At 44.3% G+C, this 18,986-nt stretch overlaps 1 protein-coding gene across 4 annotated transcripts; it reads left to right on the top strand.

Moving 5' to 3' along the window:
* The first annotated feature begins 2,827 nt into the window (after positions 1-2,827).
* Positions 2,828-18,934, top strand: LOC117430592 (four and a half LIM domains protein 1-like). Of its 4 annotated transcripts, XM_058989434.1 has the most exons (8): positions 2,828-3,080; positions 7,791-7,880; positions 8,264-8,299; positions 15,695-15,876; positions 16,177-16,351; positions 16,584-16,753; positions 17,071-17,257; positions 17,796-18,934. In XM_058989434.1, the coding sequence occupies exons 4-8, from the start codon at positions 15,721-15,723 to the stop codon at positions 17,948-17,950; spliced, it is 843 nt and encodes a 280-aa protein (XP_058845417.1). In that variant the 5' UTR covers positions 2,828-3,080; positions 7,791-7,880; positions 8,264-8,299; positions 15,695-15,720; the 3' UTR covers positions 17,951-18,934. The 4 variants fall into 4 exon arrangements, with proteins under 4 accessions (XP_058845417.1, XP_058845416.1, XP_034759705.1 ...); XM_058989433.1 differs by lacking the exon at positions 8,264-8,299; XM_034903814.2 differs by lacking the exons at positions 7,791-7,880; positions 8,264-8,299.
* The last annotated feature ends 52 nt before the right edge of the window (positions 18,935-18,986 follow it).

Here is an 18,986-nt window from a genome sequence, read left to right as displayed (position 1 = left end):
GCTGATGTGATTCACCGCAGTGGGCCTTGAAGTCACTTTTTTTATTTGGTTTATTTATAAAGGCGTGCTGGAAGTTAGCCGGTTCCTTCTCTCAACACAGAGACAGCTTGAAGGGGTTTGATGCCTGAAACTAGTTTTATTTGGTAACTTCAGATGACACCGAGCAATCCTTTTATTATTATTATGTTTTGTTTTTTGCTTTTGTGATGCATTAAATACAAGAATACTGTTATTATTTGTAGATGTAACCTCCCCCTGAACTGATTCTTTCGTTCCCCATCCAGCCCTCTTTCCTCCCAGATGCATGTTGTGTTACTCATTGTAGATGCACCCTACATCTGTATCTTCAGGTCATCGATAGGGTGAGCAGCTAGCTGGTTTCGCTGGAGTTTCGATGAACTGTTGACTCTGCTGCCAGTGACACACAATACCTGCGCAAAGCTCCATTATCAGTGTTTGCTGTGGAAAGGCTCTGCCTTGGAGAAGCACCTCCTTCTTGTGCAGCTGAACTCACAGGTGATTCTGGAACACGGGAACGTGGCTGGAGGAGCCCCCTGTACAGGTGAAAGTGGTATGAACCCAGAGAAGGGTGCCTGTTTGACTGATGGAAATACTGCCATGGTTTTTAATCATTAAACTAGGGTCCTTCAGAGGATTGTCACATATTGTTGGTACACTAAGCAGGAGCCTTATTTTAACAATTATTATTATTATTATTATCTATTTCTTAGCAGACGCCCTTATCCAGGGCGACTTACAATTGTTACAAGATATCACATTATTTTTACATACAGTTACCCATTTATACAGTTGGGTTTTTACTGGAGCAATCTAGGTAAAGTACCTTGCTCAAGGGTACAACAGCAGTGTCCCCTACCAGGGATTGAACCCACAACCCTCCGGTCAAGAGTCCAGAGCCCTAACCACTACTCCACACTGCTGCCCATAACAATCTAAACCAGGCGTGTCCAATCACGGCCCTGGAGGGCCAGTGCACTCCAGGGTTGGAACAAAGACCAAGACTGGAAGAGCCAGCTGATCTGAACAGTGGCGGTATTCAGATGTGCTGCTGTGTAGAGAGACTGAATGGACTCCCTGGGTCAGTGTTGCACACTGCTGCTGCCTGCAGCCTTCAGCAGAGCATTACACAGATCCCAGAAGCCAAACGAGATTAAGGCTGTTAGCCTGTGTGTTTAGTTTAATAAGGTGTACGCTGGAGATGCTTCCAGTTACCTTACATCTCTGTTAGAGACGCATAACTATACCTGTGCACAAAGATCATGTCATGTGCCTACTTTTAAAATGCCCAAATTGAGATCTAATACGAGCCAGCGTGTCTTTGTATATCAAGCATCTTGAAAACAGCCTCTTCACAACACCTTTTTCAATCGCTCCTCAGCATCTATTTTCAGTCTGACCAGGGCTGAGAGTGCTGTAAATACATTGAATTGTTTTAGTTTTTGTTATATTTTTAAGTTGTTTGACTGCTTTTTAAATTGTTTTTTATATAAAGTTGTTTCTTGTTGCCTTCTCTTGCCAGGACCCCCATGAAAATGAGATCTCAAGAGTTCTATCCTAGTTAAATAAATACATCTGAATTTGAATTACACGGACGGTTGACCTCAGTCCACCCTAAAATGACCTTTTTGGTTCTACAGCATATATTTAAGTCTACAGCAATGTGTGCTAATGCTAATGCAACACAAACCCAGCCTCCCGCTACAGCTTGTAACGCATGAGCTGCACAGTGAGGAAGAAGACTCTTCAGTGCAGACCACTAACCACTTGAAGAGTTAAACCCTTCAATGGCTTTGCAGTTATTGTCATCCTATTTATTATGAAGTCAGAGCCCAGGCACTTCAGAGTGTTTACATGGCGCTGCCAACAGAGAGTGAAGCTGCAGCCTCACTGAGACACACAGTTAGTATTGAAGCAGTCTGGTAAGATAAACTTGCTTTAGCAGCGCTACAGTAAAGCTGGCAGGGTTGTAAATGTGTCAGGACTAGTTTATTAAAAGACTCTTTGTATTTGACTCTTTGAATCCAGCTGATTCCTTCCTTTATTTTCAAAGGGGGAGATTGGCGATAACACAACTACATTTTATTACCTGAAAAAACACTCCTTAGGAGGCTGTGTGGTCCAGTGGTTAAAGAAAAGGGCTTATAACCAGGAGGTCCCCGGTTCAAATCCCACCTCAGCCACTGACTCATTGTGTGACCCTGAGCAAGTCACTTAACCTCCTTGTGCTCCGTCTTTCGGGTGAGACGTTGTTGTAAGTGTCTGTGCAGCTGATGCATAGTTCACACACCCTAGTCTCTGTAAGTCGCCTTGGATAAAGGCGTCTGCTAAATAAAATAATAATAATAATAATAATAATAATAAAAGTTTTTATGATTTTTCCACAAACACTTAAATAAATGTTTTTGGAAAAATCATAAACAACTTTTTTTAAGGAGTATGTATTGTATTTTGTATTTTTCCTTGTTCATTTAAGAGAGAAACTATACACCTGATATCTCCTCCTACAGTCTGTTCGGTTGTCTGCGCTGAAGTCGGGTTTATCTCCTTGTTTGAACCCTTGAAGTTAAACGGAACATCTGTATCCCACAAAAAATGCCAACTTATTTTTTTTTTTTTGCAATTTACTTTTGGATCTGATCACCCAAATGGTCAGTTTCCTGAAGAATAACCCGTTTGAAGAAGCGCTCAGTTCCTTGTGTACCCTACGTGCTTAGCCGCCCCCAGTGATACTGCAGCAGCGGTGAAGTGAACCCTTTCGATCAGGGTGTGTTGAGATGTTTGCTTTGCGCTTGTACTGGATCTGGAGACGCGCTCCTTCTGGTAGCGCCTATGAGGCTGGCCAATGGCAGCGAGCGCTCGTAACTTCGTGATGTTGAGATCATCGTTCATATGCATTTAGTGGGGTTTGGATCAAATCCCGTCTCCGGTGGCAACCACTCGAGGGTTTTTTTTTCGTTTAAATGATTAAACCAGGGAAGAAAGCAGGCAGTCGCGACTTCCCCTTTTCAGATCCCCTCGGAGGCTAGAGGGTGGCAGGATTGCAACAGCGCACGGTGTCGGTAAGTGAGCGGTTCACAATTAAATAGCATTGATGAAGAGATGACCTCCTGTAGATATTGTTTTATGTTTATGCAATTTGCATTTTATGTATGTATTATTATTTTTTTTAAGTAAAGTCTTTTTTTGCAGCATACCCTGATAGACCAGCTAAGGATATCCGAACATATTCACTTGAAAAACTGCCTGTAGTACCTGTTGCATTCTGTACCGTAGGCTATGCGTATAAGCTGTCAGATTGTGTCAATACAATATATACATTCTATTTATTTATTTAGGGGGTGGAATTATAACTTTTACATAAGAGTTGTTAGAAAACTTTTTAGAAACAATACTTTTCGATTTTGGTGCTCTTAAAAGTTAATTTGTTCCGCGGCTGCATTTCAATCTATTTATTGGTTCTTGTCTGAATGAAAGCAGTAGACAGCGAAAGCCATCTCTAGTGAAACGTGCCGATTCTCACTGGTGAAGGCGCTGCATCCTTGCACAGACACATACCAGAACTATAATTAGCTTTTTGCAAACCCGCCAGGTCTCGCTCTTTATTTTAGCTGGAGACTCCCTTTTTTAGTTAAAATATTTGACCCGTTTTCGTTTCTTTTCTTTTATCTCTCCCGAAAACGCTATTTACGCCGATCGCTTGATTTAGAGCGATATAAATCTCATTAAAACAGTTTTCAGGTTAAGGTTTGGGTTGGGGTTTATTGGTTTCCTGTTAATAACTGTCAATAATGATAAAGTTAGGGTTTGTTAGCGTGTTTATGGATGTGTAAAGAATCTTACCAGGTTTGCATCGCTGGTGTGTGTGTGTGTGTGTCGGGAGCATCTTCTTGATTGATTGATTGAAAACATGTGATCGCAATCAGCACATTGATGGTTTTGGCGGAGTCGGTGCTAGAGTGTTTTAGGCTGATCTACAGAATAACTGAGACGACTTTCTTTTCACTTGTACTAAGAGCACTGTGTGTGTTTGAGTCCAGGGGTGTGTGTGTGTGTGTCGGTAATGGAATCTGTGAGTGCAGGTCAATCTGCTTGTTCCTGTCCCACCCAAACCCACAGGACCGTTTTATTGCCTCTGTTTCCTATTGTGAGGCTAGCCAAGTACATGATGTCATTCCTGCTGAGCAAACCCAGCAATAATACCTGAACAGTTACATTACTGCAAAACTGTGTGAGACAACATACATCCCTCTGTACTGCAACCATGCTGCTGTACAAACACTGCACAAATATATATATACTATTCACAATGGTGACAGCGAGTGGATCTGAATGCAGTTACTGATATAGTGGATGACAAATTGCTTCTACAGGAGTTCAGAATCTGCGTTGCTGCCGCAGACATGTGTGCTGTAGACTTCTTGTTCTGAAGTAGCTGATCAGTAGATGACAGTGGGGCTCTTGTTTAAAATGGACAGCAGATCTGAACTGAAATGAAACCTTTGTTTAAGCAAGATGAATAACATTTAAATGCTAGACCATTAACACCCTAATTGAGACCCAAAGTAATCCGGCCCCTTCTTGGAGGTTTATAGAGGCGAGATTGGCATGAGAGGTGTGGGCACTAGCCTAGAGCAGGCTTCCCAAGGGGAACACCACTGCTCCGCCTGCGCCTTCCTGCAGATGGGGTCTACTGCGGGAATGTGTGCAGGTTTCATCCAGGGATTGGAAATCCAGGCCGGCCAGAATATTGTTTCAAAGAAAATCTAATGACATTTTAGCAGGTCTGTTTGGAAGCGAGGCTGGCTCTGCTGCTCCGTGGATATACTGTATCAATGGAACGCCCTTCTAAAAGCTTGCCACAGATTCTTTGAAGTTTTACCATGCTTTTAGAATAGTTTACCCTGGTTTTCCATGTCGATTAATATGCTTCACCATTCCTCGCTGTCCCTTACAATGCTTCCCTGTGTTTTGGCATGTTTTCACTGTGCTTTATTACACTTTTATAAGGTTGAACTAGGAGCCTGATGACATAAAAAAACAAACAAATACAATTTAAAAATCATTGTAAAGGAGTGACGTTCGGTGGCTGTATAACACAGACGAAGATGTTGACCAAAACGATCGTCAACTTGAACTATCGTGGGAAAGAGCCGGCTCAGATTTCTCACGTTTGTATGACTGCTTGGCACTCAGCTGAGGTGTGACTTCTGAGTGGTTGGTAAGCATGATATCACAGTGCAATCTCTAGAATACAAGTTTGAAAACAAACCTCCCCATCAATCAAGGACGCACACACACAAAAGGGAAATTATTCTGCTGGTTTTGGCTCCATGTTTTCTGATCTTCTTTGTTCTCTGAAACAATGTGCACAGTTTGCCAAGATTAAGGTCCAGGATTGCGTGCAGTTGTGAGGCAGAAAGCTTATTATAGGAGTGTTTAGCAAATTAAAATACTACAAGAGCTAAGTCACCGGAACCCTGGGATCAAATTTCGACCTTTTGTGGTTTTGTTTTTTCACTTGTTCAGATACATGGTATTTGACAAGCTAATCTCAAATCCCATGTCCGTTCTCTTGGGCTGTTGCGAGGGACCACACTAGGAGCATGAGTGTGCACCAGGGCCAAAGCAATGAGACGAGGTGTTGTTAAACCACGATAAGCTAAACAACGATAACACAGTCAGGTGCTGTTAATCAAATCACGCTGCTTTCATTAGACCTATCCCAACAGCCTGAAAATATAAATCCTCTGTTTTAACCTTCAGTAGCCTACATGGGATACCTGCAATACCTGTGCTGCACTGACGTATAAGAGCAGTAAGACCCCCGAGATTCAGGAGCAATAATGTGACCCGTTGTGGACGCTGGCTGAATGAAAGGTGATTCCCGGTGCCTCGGTCACTTACTGAACATTGTGCCAAGTAGGCTGCTTGGCAGATAGAAACGAGACTCAAGGCGGTAATGGGAAGAAGCCTCAATCCTCTGATCCGTCCTGGCACATAACAAGGGCCCTTTCTTTTGAACCGCAATCTGGGAAAGCCGACCTCTGCATTTGAATGCTCATATTTGAAAACTCATGTAATAGTGTGACAACGTTCTTCAGGGTTTGTCCAAGTCAGCCACGCTGTGTAGAAAAGGCAACACTGGCAATTTCCTCAAAAAGCCGTTTTTGCTGCATGGACCTCCTCATATAAACATATTTATGTCCCTGTTGATGGCAATATTAATAACCCGTTGTGTCCCTTTTAAAAACCAATATCTTATCATACAGCAGTCGCAGTGAGGGATACAAATAACTCTTCAGTAAGCTGATAAAGCCCCCGGTCGCTTGGTACCGATTAACAGCTGTCCCGCCTGCTCTAGTGTCTCAGACTGCAGGCAGCGCTAAGGCCAGCTATCCCCCAGTCACCCCTCTGGCACAGTGCTGTGTTTCAGGGTTGCCGTGGTGACCGTGGCCTGTTGTGTTCTGTTGAGTCAGTGAGTCAGTCGATGTTTTTATAGCCCTCTTACACAGATAGTAAAAAAGTCAAAGAGAACAACAGTCGCCCGGCAACAGTGAAGTGAGCCAGCAGCCGGGGGAGAGCTGGGGGGGGGGGGATGCTAAAAAGAGACAAGATAAATGTTTGGTTTGACTGTCCGTTGGGTTGGGTTGGGTTGGGTTGGGTTGGGTTGGGTTGGGGGGGGGTGGGGGGGGGCTTCCTTAAAGGAGGAGAGGAAACACTAAAGAATATGTTTCAGAAATAGAAACCGTTCATGGTGTTGGTTTAACACCAGCTGCTGGAGTCGCTGTGGCCCGTTCCCTATCCACAGCATTCTTCAGGGGAGCGGTAATGCTTCCTTTGCCCGTTACAGATCTGTGAATGGGTTTATTTTAGATGCTGTCTGTTTGTTAGTTAAGAGCTTGGGAGCAGCAGGTCTGTTCTTGCGGATCTTGACGAATCTTCTCAATCGCTGCCTTTACCGTGATGTCATCCCTCACGCACACTCTACAGATGAACTGGTCTCCTTTGGTGTTTGAATACAGTGCAGGCCTCTTTCCATGTCAGGGGAATGGGGCTTCACCACACCAACACTGGAGCGCAGGGCAGGGAACGTTTCTCTGAACTTTGCATTTCTTTTTGTTGCACAATCCCAGTCATTGGAGTTGGGTTTGTGGACAACTTTAGAGGTGTAACCTTACATATACAGAACCCCAAGTTCAAGCCAGCCCCACACAGCAACGGGGGTTAGTTTCCGTTTTCTATTATTATTATTATTATTATTATTATTATTATTATTATTATTATTTCTTTTTTCTTCAAGACATTTGCCTTAGCCAAAATAAAACTTCCATTATAAAAACTCCATCAAACCCCCTTCCCTCAGTGGGGGGCCAGGTTCAGAGGGGACACTCCAAAAACATTCTATTGCTGTTAACATCTTGAAATGTCATTTGTAGAAAACTGGGGTTCTTTGTCAGACAATGCACCACTTCCTGGAACCAAACCATTACTTTTAAGAAGAAAAAAAAAATGCAAATGACTTTTTGGGGGAGAGAGACTCTAATGCGGAGAGTATTATAGCATACAGCAGTGAGCTGCTCTATAGTGTTATATTATACTGAGGTGTCTACATATTTCAATGAATAGATCTGTTACAAATGAAATGCTGAACTAAACTAAAAAAGGGTCCATAAAAAAAAGCTTGTATCCTTGCAGGATTAAAGAATAATAAAAAACAAGACCTGCTGAATGTGTGTTAAACGTGAGTCTGAAGTGATCTCTCATTTCAGCAAGACAACATATCCTGGGCGTTTCGGCCAGTCTCCAGGCTGCATATCCTGCAGAGAGGGTTCACAGTTTCATCACGTAAAGAGGATCAGGTCAGTTTGCGTTTCCATTTGGGCTTCTCATTGTTTGTATTGCGCCCCTGTGCTGCTGTCGATGAAGCTCTGGCAGGACGGCAGGCGAGGGAGGGAGGGGTGAGGCAACCCGAAACTCTAGAAGCAAATTCCACAAGAGACCCAAGGGCAGGAATTAAACAGTATGAAACAATTGAGAAAGTGCTAGAGTAATCTAACTGCGACAGTGCCGTTTCTTACATTTCAACAGCTGTCTGAGTCTCAGAGCTCCTGCCTGTCCGTTTGAGACATAACAGCACGTTCTAATGATACAATATGTATAACAGCACACTGTAATGATACAATATGTATAACAGCACACTGTAATGATACAATATGTATAACAGCGTGCTCTAATTATGCAGATCATGTTGTGAGACGCAGGGCTGCTTTGTAATAAGGTAAGTTCTCAATACTGATGTTTTCCTGTAATTTAAAACTTTAGTGAGATGCAGATTCAGATTACCGACAGTAAATCAGATTATTTTCCCTGATTTTGTTTTGAAGTGACCCTTTTCAGCTGTGCAGCTCGTCTGTCGATCCCCGTTTGCAGTGCTTCTGTCTCTGGTGGGTGGGCTGGCTTGCAGGATTACTGGCTATTTCTGTAGCCCCTGGTCGGAGCACAGACTGCTGTTTGCAAGGATGCCTCCACAGTGTGCAGAGTGCTCTGGAGACAGGAAGCTATCTCAACTATGTGCTCTCATACCACAGGCTGTACCACCTGATTGGAACGATAACACGTAAAATACCTTCCAGTGTGCTGAGCAGTGTTCCTTTCAGTAAATAAACATCTCCTTTAATTGCTGACGTATACCAGCCGTTCACAACATGTCACTCCCATTCTTCAGTCACTGCACTGGCTTCCTGTTAAATTCAGGACTGAGTTTAAAATTCTGCTCACTATTTCTAATGCCCTACATGGCCTTGGTCCTTAGTGTTTGCAGGAGCTGTTGGTACCTGTGCTCCTAGTCTCAGCGTGTAATCAGTAAATGCTGAACAATTGGGGGTTCCAAGAAGTCACTTCGAATCAGGAGGGGCTTTTAGTTGTTCTGCCCCGTGCCTCTGGAACTCTGCCCCAGTCTATAGAAATGCTGGCACAGTTGAATCTTTTTTACTGTAAAGCGCCCTGGGGTGCTCTGCATGAAGAACACTATATAAAAGCAAACTGTATTGTAACAATTTGAGCAGCATAATTTGCAAGAAAACTAATGAATAAAATCAACTGCTCCTTGTTGGTAACTACAGCTGTTTCTTTCTAGCCAGATTCCTCTGGCTAATTCTCAAAAACACATTCCTGTTCCGCCGAGGGGATTTTTATTCACACAATTAAAGCAAAACGCTCCACATCCAGAGAGCGAGAGCGAGAGAGTGGTTTATGATTTCAGTGCTCTCCAGAACAGAACTGGCATCCATCGGGATGTAATTCTAGTTAATTGGAAGACAATGCAACATTGTCCTGTGGTCTAGACCAGACCTTTCCATCCAGACCCATTTAAGCAATGCACAGCGCAGCAAAGGGCAGGACAGCAGCCAAGGTATGCACACGGAGTGGCAGAAACAGAGTGAAAAAAACAGCTGCAAAACAGCAGCTCTCCCTTCTGAAAAATACACAGATCCCAACTAAACGATGGCCTTCCCAGGAACAGATCATACCGCTGCAGCTCCTGACGTTCCTAGAAGAAACTTTGTAAACGTCGATGACATACGTTTAGATCAGTGGATCTCAGTTCTGGACCGCGAGATCCATTCCGGTCCTGGTCTTTATTCCAAGCCGGTCCTGAACTAGTTCATTGTTTTAGAACCTGCTTGGAGTAAAAACCTGGACTGGACTGGATTGGATCCCGGGGTCAGAATTGAGCACCGATTTAGGATGGATGCAGGATCCAGAAGACTTGAGAGAGACATACAGTGGAAAGGTTCCCAAGTTCCTTGTAGTAGTTCTCTCTCTTCTTTTTTCATTACTCTCTCTCTATGTATCCGATTCTCTCTTTGTATTTGTCCACCCCACTCCCCCACCTCTCCCTCCCCTCCCTGGGTTCCACAGGGCTCGCCAGCTCTTTGTTCTTCCAGTACTCACTCAGTTTGTAAGCACTTCCCACTTAAGGTGTTATTGTTTACCTTCCTGTGTTAAGATTTTATTTTAAGTTCTGGAATGACATTGCAAATAATTAGTGAATAGAATGCTTGTCCAGAACTATGAAGCTGTCAGTGGTAGGGTATGCATGAATACTAAAAGAAACTAGCGAACAATTATTTGACTTAAGTATTCCGGAGAGAGAGGAGGGCGATGATCACAATGCTGCTGGCTTCCTCGTCGTCCAGAGCATGGATTGAAAGGGAAAAGAATTAGTCAGCAGCTCAGCTGCTATCAGTGAGGACAGAGCATTACTGAGAGGGGAGAGGGAGAGGGATTGTATCCTGGCTAATTGGGTCCAGCAGACGCAATACATTATTGATAACTAGATCTCCAGGGAGGAAGCAGCATTCGTTACCAAAACATATTACTGTAAACCAGAGGTCTGGTTAATACAATCTGGCACAAACGGAGCCTTCTAATAGCATTTCCAACGAAAGCAGAATTTAGACTGACCACAAACTCACTCCCCATTTGTTTAGATTAGTTTTCTTATTTCTGCAAATGGGCTTCGCCGAAATCCCCTCAAGCCCCTTTTTACATTTTTACAATTGAATTTGCATTGCTGGCTCCAATGTGCCTCTCAATACAGAGTTGAGTTTGCTGGCTTCAGTGTGCCTCGATGCAGAGTTGAGTTTGCTGGCTCCAATGTGCCGGACTGAATTTACTCTTTTTGTGAATTTTTATTGAATCCGTTGTCTGCAGCATTCCTTCTAGTGAAAGTTTTTATACGGTGTGGGTCAAGTTTGGGGAAACGTCAGATTGATAAATGCTGTGTTTAATATATTTGAACTCATGTTGGATTTTTGGCTGTATAAACTTGGCTAGACTCACAATCACATAGTTTCCTGTACGAGTCATTCCATCCCACTCAGACTCACTGACATGCATGCACACACACACACACACACACACACACATTCTCCCAGGTATGTCTGTTGTTAAGAGAACCCCAAGCTCTCAGTCTGAGTATCAGAACAGTTCACATATTGTTTTTTTCCCCCATATGAACACCCAAATAGCGGAGGACTCCATAAGAACAGGGATTTCTCTCAGGTCTTGGAGTGTGCATCAAACAGGCCCACACGACGCGCACGCACACACACACACACACACACCAGCAAGGCTAAATTTCAAACTGCATTCTCATGGTTCTCCACAGCAGTACAAATGAAAAGGGTTCTGTTGTCCTCAGTAAAGCCTGTTCTTCAATACAGTAAAACACTGATGTCCTCCTGATGGATATCTTACGTGTACATGCACTCACAGGGATGCACACGCTAACAGGCAACACACACACGTTATAATCACCTCCCCACTGGAGCCTTTTGGCAACAGCTACCCTTGTACAGCAATCTCACTGAAAGAGGAGATCCTGCACTCTTTATGTGATAGACCAGACACTGCAAAGAGTGAATGAGAAATACACTCTCCGCTTGCTTAGAGGCAGCCACCGGACACTTATAAACACACACACACACACACACACATCTCTTTCACACTATCTTTTCTGTCTGTAGTAATACCAGAGGTATTTGCCCGGTCTCCCCCCCCTCTCTCTCTTGCCCTTTCTCTCCTGGCTCCTATTCTTTTGCTGGATATCCTAAAATGGTCTGAATGGTTTAGAGGCGGATTTGGAGGTTTCATCCTGGGAGGGGACGGGAGGGTATATTAATATCCCTCCCCTGGAAGGGTCAGCCACCACACTGCCCTGATCCTAATCAGCTGAAGGCTGGACAGTCGCTCTCTCTCTGTCTCTCTCTGTTACACAATGGCTACTCAGAGGCACTCAGGTAAGCAAGCGGTGGTTACTATTTGTTACTGCTTGTGGTTTACATGAAGCGGAGTCTCGGTACTTGCTTGTGGTTTACATGAAGTTGAGTGAAGTTTCTGGATTGTATTGTAATTCATGTTTTTCCTTGTAAATTGTAGCAGTGATCAGGGTCGAGGCAGAAACTTGCTCGCTAAGCTTGATATTTACTTTTCTGTTCGACTTGCAGGCTGGGATCCCCAGTTCAGAGTTCTCTGTATTGTGTTGGGTTTGCTGTGTCTCAGATCCTCAGTTCAGAGTTCTCTGTATTGTATTGGGTTTGCTGTGTCTCAGATCCCCCAGTTCAGAGTTCTCTGTATTGTGTTGGGTTTGCTGTGTCTCAGATCCCTCAGTTCAGAGTTCTCTGTATTGTGTTGGGTTTGCTGTGTCTCAGATCCCCCAGTTCAATGTTCTCTGTATTGTGTTGGGCTTGCTGTGTCTCAGATCCCCAGTTCAGAGTTCTCTGTATTGTGTTGGGTTTGCTGTGTCTCAGATCCCTCAGTTCAGAGTTCTCTGTATTGTGTTGGGTTTGCTGTGTCTCAGATCCCCCAGTTCAGAGTTCTCTGTATTGTGTTGGGTTTGCTGTGTCTCAGATCCCTCAGTTCAGAGTTCTCTGTATTGTGTTGGGTTTGCTGTGTCTCAGATCCCCCAGTTCAATGTTCTCTGTATTGTGTTGGGCTTGCTGTGTCTCAGATCCCCAGTTCAGAGTTCTCTGTATTGTGTTGGGTTTGCTGTGTCTCAGATCCCCCAGTTCAGAGTTCTCTGTATTGTGTTGGGTTTGCTGTGTCTCAGATCCCTCAGTTCAGAGTTCTCTGTATTGTGTTGGGTTTGCTGTGTCTCAGATCCTCCAGTTCAGAGTTCTCTGTATTGTGTTGGGTTTGCTGTGTCTCAGATCCCTCAGTTCAGAGTTCTCTGTATTGTGTTGGGTTTGCTGTGTCTCAGATCCCCCAGTTCAGAGTTCTCTGTATTGTGTTGGGTTTGCTGTGTCTCAGATCCCCCAGTTCAGAGTTCTCTGTATTGTGTTGGGTTTGCTGTGTCTCAGATCCCCCAGTTCAGAGTTCTCTGTATTGTGTTGGGTTTGCTGTGTCTCAGATCCTCCAGTTCAGAGTTCTCTGTATTGTGTTGGGTTTGCTGTGTCTCAGATCCCTCAGTTCAGAGTTCTCTGTATTGTGTTGGGTTTGCTGTGTCTCAAATCCCCCAGTTCAGAGTTCTCTGTATTGTGTTGGGTTTGCTGTGTCTCAGATCCCCCAGTTCAGAGTTCTCTGTATTGTATTGGGTTTGCTGTGTCTCAGATCCCCAGTTCAGAGTTCTCTGTATTGTATTGGGTTTGCTGTGTCTCAGATCCCCAGTACGGAGTTCTCTTGTACTGAATTAGCTGGCTCTCAGATCCCCAGTACGGAGTTCTCTTGTATTGAATTTGGTTGCTCTCAGATCCCCAGTCCTGAGCTCTCTATGCTATACTCAATTGCATTTCTTGGCTCTGTGTTGTCAATTCTCTGTATTTGTCTCTGGCACTGCTAGATCCCCTCTAAAGCCTGCGTGGCATTTAATGCTCTTCAGTGTTGACATGGTGGCAGGTGGGCACTTCACAGCAGAATCTGGCACTGTCTGCCCCCCCCAGCACTAGGATTTAGGATGACTAATACTGGACTTGCAAGTGATCCCTACTGCACAGCTGTAGTCGTTATCCACTCGGGAATTCATATTTTGACACTGAAATCATTCCCTGGATTCAGGGCTGGAGGAGAACAGGTCGTCCAAAAGCTTTTTCAGTAGAATGGGAAGAACCCAGCTGGGGGTCTAACAAAGTGCACACGACCTGGGTGTGGGTGAAGCTTCTGCTCCAGTGCAGAGCTGTATCGTGAGAGCCTGTCCACGCTGCCTGAACAACGAGCCATGCATTGAAACCAGGAGTCTGCCATTCCACTTCATTCACAGTCAGGTTTTCAACACGAAGGCCTGTGTGTGATCTGAGTTCACTCGTTCTGTCTCTGACTCGGTACCTTGAATACAGGGCACTAGGGGTCTTAACCTTCAACACGTGAAACTCAAGCCAAGGATGGTTAATGCTGCTGTATGTGTCACTGCTCAATGAGAAAGGCTGCAGTGTGCGAGGCTGGCTGGCTGCTTGTGCTTGGAACTTGGAACATGGAATGCTCGTGGGTGAGGTTCTTTATTGGTTGAAAGGGACTCTGTGATTTATGATGGTGATAATGATATGTTGGCAGCATGAAAGGGGTGATCTATGTTTTCTATAAATACAATGATGCCCCCCCCATGGAAACGTGTTATTAGAAACTTGTTCTGTATGGCTCAATGCTGAAACCCTCTGATTTATGGACATCTGTTTGTAATTACGTGGGCAGTTACAGCATCTGTTGGTAATTATGTGTGCAGTTATAAGCTATGCACAGAGTTTTACTGTGCTATGACCTAATGTCGTTCGGCTGCATTTCACTGGCATCAGGCAGACAGAAGAAAGAAGGCAGTTTGGAGCAGTGAAGCCGCCTGCTGTCTCAAATTCAGCTTGGTATTTTCTGGCTTCAGTAGCGTCTTTTTAAAAGGCACCTCTTTTAATATCTTTTGAAATGCTACACATCCGGCTCATGTACACTGAACAAAGACACAAGCTGAAACGCTGGTCTGCTTGACTTCGATTTCAAGGAACAAGCTGGGATTTGCTGAAGAACTACAGGCTAACAACATGTTATCATAATTGTTGTTCCATCAGAGATTTTATACGCCAACATCAGGTTAATTAAACAGATTCAATGAAAAACAATAGGATTTTATAATTTCACAGGACTGCAATAAAGAGACTGGAGAGAGGGTTTAATGGGCACCCCCTGTCACATTCAAACCTGTTGGGGGAGGTGGACAGTGTAAAGGTGACATTCGCTAGACAGCGTTACAGGCCTTGCCCTGCACACTACCAGAGAGCTTTCAGAAAAAAAGAAACTGTGCCATCTGTTAGATTTCTTTAGAAATGTCATGGCAAGACGCAGACAGATTATTTTAGTACCAAGGCTCCACTAATGACAAACGGGGACATGATTTATAAACATAAGAAAGTAAAGTGTGGGTGTGCTGGTCTTTTAATCCGCCTGGCTGGTAGTATAAACTGCACAACTGTTAAGAAATGTTGCTCCGTAGAGATTCACCAGCCCTGGGCTATCCAGAGCAGCCGTTGAAGTTCTGTGCGAGTCTCGTACCACTGGAAGGGTTCGGCTCCCTCTTTTGATTGTTGCTAAGCTTACTGTGTAAGATCAGTGCAGGCTTCTGTTGGGAGTGGTTTGCACTGGACCCTTTTGAAAACAGAGCAGCTTCACTCTGCAAGGCAGCGTCCAGCTGAGTTGAACTCTGGCGCCTCTCGCTGGTGAAATGCTGGTACTGCAATGTACAACTGCAGGACAAGGGGGAAACCTGTGAATGCGCTGCAATCCAAAGATAAATTTATAAGACGTCTATAAACGTGGTATTTAAGGATGGACGGTTATTAACATGCACTAAATGGGAGGCCCTGTAAGGTCATGTACTTTAATTCCCAGGATTTTAACATTATGTTTTACTTCTATTCATTTCAGGAGTTACAAGCACTTCCAACTTAAGGTGTTATTGTTTACCTTTGTAAAGATTTTACCAAGGTTGAGGAAATCTATAAAGACATTATGAAACATATTGGTAATAATGTAATCCTTGTATAGTAGGTCTGTAACTGGTAGAATATGTATGAATACTAGAAACTAGTAAGCAGCTATTTGACACAAGCATTCTAGAGCGAGAGAATGAACAGGGCGATGATCACAATGCTACTGTAGTGAGTGTGTACGGCCGTTTCCATTGTTCACGCAGGTCCGCGCAGCTACACGATCAACACCATGACGGACCGCTTCGACTGCCATTACTGCCACGACTCTCTGTACGGCAAGAAGTACATCAAGAAGGACGAGAAGCACTGCTGCCTGCGCTGCTTCGACAAGTTCTGCGCCAACACCTGCGCAGAGTGCCGGCGCCCCATCGGATCAGACGCCAAGGTGGGGGCAGGATCCCAACAAACTGGCTCGTGTTAGGGTCTGGGCATACGTTTCCTTTTTCAATAATTAAATGGAAGTTTATTAAAAGTGTAACGCTTCCGATGCTTTGGGTGTTAAGAGTATGATAAAACAGGACCCAGTTTTACACAATTTCTCCCTGCTTGCATCTGTGTGTGGAATCAACTGATCCCCAAAACAGCATTAAAAAAAAACCCATATCAATTGTGCGATCCATGGTAGGGTTTATTAACGCAGTGTTACGGCTGTCTCAATCCGTGCCCTGCTCCTCTGTCTCTGCAGGAGCTGCACCATAAGAACCGGTACTGGCACGAGGATTGTTTCCGCTGCGCTAAGTGCTACAAGCCCCTGGGCAACGAGCCCTTCTCCGCCAAGGATGACAAGATCCTGTGCAACAAGTGCAGCTCCCGGGAGGACTCTGCCCGCTGCCACGGCTGCTACAAACCCGTTCTGCCAGGTAACACGCCTGCAAGAGCACCCACATATCAAGTGCTGGCTCCTGCTGTTGTGCATCCTATGTGTTACCAGTGCTGACCCCTCTAGGCATGCCTGTGTTGCTGATTTCTCAAGATGTTGTTTTGTGTGTGTGTGTGTGTGTGTGTGTGCAACGAGTAAAAGGACGACTGTTGTACCTGATTGTTCAGAAAACGTTACTAACTAACCAATGTAAAAACACATGGTCTGTGCAGGAACTCAGAGTGTGGCGTACAAGGGCAACACCTGGCACGAGGAGTGCTTCACCTGCTTCCAGTGCAAGCTGCCCATCGGATCACAGAGCTTCCTGACCAAGGGAGAGGACACTTACTGTACCTCCTGCCACGAGAAGAAGTTTGCCAAGATCTGCGTCCACTGCAAGAAGGTAACGCTCTCCCCTCTCCCCTCTCCCAGCTGACAAACCTGGCTAGATTCAGCTGGTAATCTGTGTGTGTTCGGGCACCTCCGTTTCAAACTGGACCGTGTAGGTACAGGGGTGTTCTCATCAACGGCTAGCAGTGTATTGCATGTGTCAGCGGCCCGAGAGAGAAAAAAAGTTACACAGCAGCAATTTTTATACCGATACAGAGCTGCTAAACTAGAACCTATCGTAAGAAATGAATGCGGTTTAAATGTAGTTCTGAGAGGGAGGGGGCCCTGTTGTCTGAGCCGGCATGTGGTCATGTTTGTCGTTGCTCACAGGCCATTACTTCTGGTGGGGTCAGCTACCAGGACCAGCCCTGGCACTCTGAGTGCTTCGTCTGCAACACCTGCAAGAAACCCCTGGCTGGGCAGCGCTTCACTGCCCACGAGGACCACCTGTACTGCGTGGACTGCTACAAGACCACCGTGGCCAAGAAGTGCTCCGGCTGCGACAACCCCATCACCGGTGAGTCGCTCTTCACTCGGTGTTCCGGTTCCATTTCCGTGATTCGGGTCCAGACCCGATCTAAGAGTCCGAAACACCAGACCCCTTCAATCCCATTACAAATAGCCCTCAGTCTTGTCACAAAACCTTCTGTAGCTTTTGAACCAAAATCCATCTCCTGGGCATGCCTCTGAGAGGCTACGTGATCTCAAGCCACGTCACAGCACTGCAGTATTTAAGGAGTGACACTCCGTTAGCAATACAAGATAGATAATTGACCATGGCCACAGTTACACATCCCAAGGATTCATTATCTTGCAGGAAAGCCCAGTGTGTTACAATTTTCAGGTGAATTATGTTTAATGTGTTTAGGATGCTTAATACAAAACCTATTACAGTTCCAAGACTAGAAGCTTAGCAGTCATTATCCCCAGCGATAGACGCCAGCTTAGAAACTGGAAAGCGGAATGCGAACGAAGACAATCCACAGGGTTTAAAAGAGAAAGCATTAGGCAAGCTAACTAATGTATATAAAAAAATGTCTTTCTTCATTTTCAAGGATTTGGGAAAGGGACCAATGTGGTGAATTACGAGGGACAATCCTGGCATGAGTACTGCTTCACCTGCAAGAAGTGCTCCCTCTCGCTAGCCAACAAGCACTTCGTCACCCACAGTGAAGCCATCTACTGCCCGGACTGCGCCAAGAAGCTGTGAACAGCAGCATCAAGCAGCAGGGGTACAGGCCTGTACACCTCGAGAGGGGAGAAGAAACGATTTGAAACAAGTTCAGTATAGTGGGCCTATATTGTAATTCAAGTTGCACTAGCACGCCCCTTGCATGATTATAGTTAGACAGGCACCTGCATTACTAGAACTGAGTCAGCTGCAGATGTAATGGAATACAAACCAAAAGCATCAGCAATCAAGTGGCTGTGTCAAAGTGATGGCTCACTATGCAGGCTTGAAATGATTTTATTTTTTACTGCTTCCTCCCCAAGAAATCAGCATTTATCTATTGAAGTAATTCACTGTTTCAGACTTTGTAAGCATGCATGATAACCAATTACTTTATGGATCTTTGCTAAGGTTTTGAATTGCATTTATGATTAATAGCCTTTTTTCTGGAATGCTTTTGCTCTGACAGTAGTATGGATTTTCTTGAAAGCAGCATTAATACAGCTTTAAGCATTTGTAAGGGTGATTTATGACAGTTAGCTAAATAACAGTAAGCAACTACTTTATGTAAGCACATATATTAGCTAACATTTAGGGATATAAAAATATATATTTTATTTTTCTTCTTCTGCATTTCAAGAAAATGTGTGTTGCTGTGTATTTTATCTTTTAAAATGGCCAAGTGTTCGTGTGTAGCTTTGCCAGCTACTATAAAAACCAGTTTCCATGACTGTTTGTCACGGCCGCTTCGCAGAAGTTAGTGGAACATAGTTGTTATGCAGATAAAGCATCAAATGCATTGCTGGAGCACCTTGAGCTTATACAACATATTAAGTATATGGAAACACCTAATGCAGCAAACAGTAATCTTACAATAGGGCAGGTGAGCATGGTGAAACATTGTGTCAATACTCTAACCACACATATTAATGACTTGCTGTAATCATGAATATTCGAAATGAGTAACATTACATTTTCCAGTGAAATGGCAATTAAATGCAAGAATAAACTGGGTGAAAATGATGCACATGCAGCTGTGTATTTATTTACAATCTAGGCAGCAGCTGATCAAATA

Source organism: Acipenser ruthenus, chromosome 16, assembly GCF_902713425.1.
Source record: "Acipenser ruthenus chromosome 16, fAciRut3.2 maternal haplotype, whole genome shotgun sequence".
Lineage (NCBI taxonomy): Eukaryota > Metazoa > Chordata > Actinopteri > Acipenseriformes > Acipenseridae > Acipenser > Acipenser ruthenus.
Note: the sequence above shows the minus strand (reverse complement) of the source record. Positions and strands in the feature narration are given on the sequence as shown.

Excerpts from the sequence above, each read along its gene's own strand:
- LOC117430592 (XM_034050803.3), top strand. The coding sequence starts at position 11,804 with ATGGCTACTCAGAGGCACTCAG. Across the intron at positions 16,754-17,070 it reads TCTGCGTCCACTGCAAGAAG|GCCATTACTTCTGGTGGGGT; the intron begins GTAACGCTCTCC and ends CGTTGCTCACAG. Across the intron at positions 17,258-17,795 it reads CTGCGACAACCCCATCACCG|GATTTGGGAAAGGGACCAAT; the intron begins GTGAGTCGCTCT and ends TTCATTTTCAAG.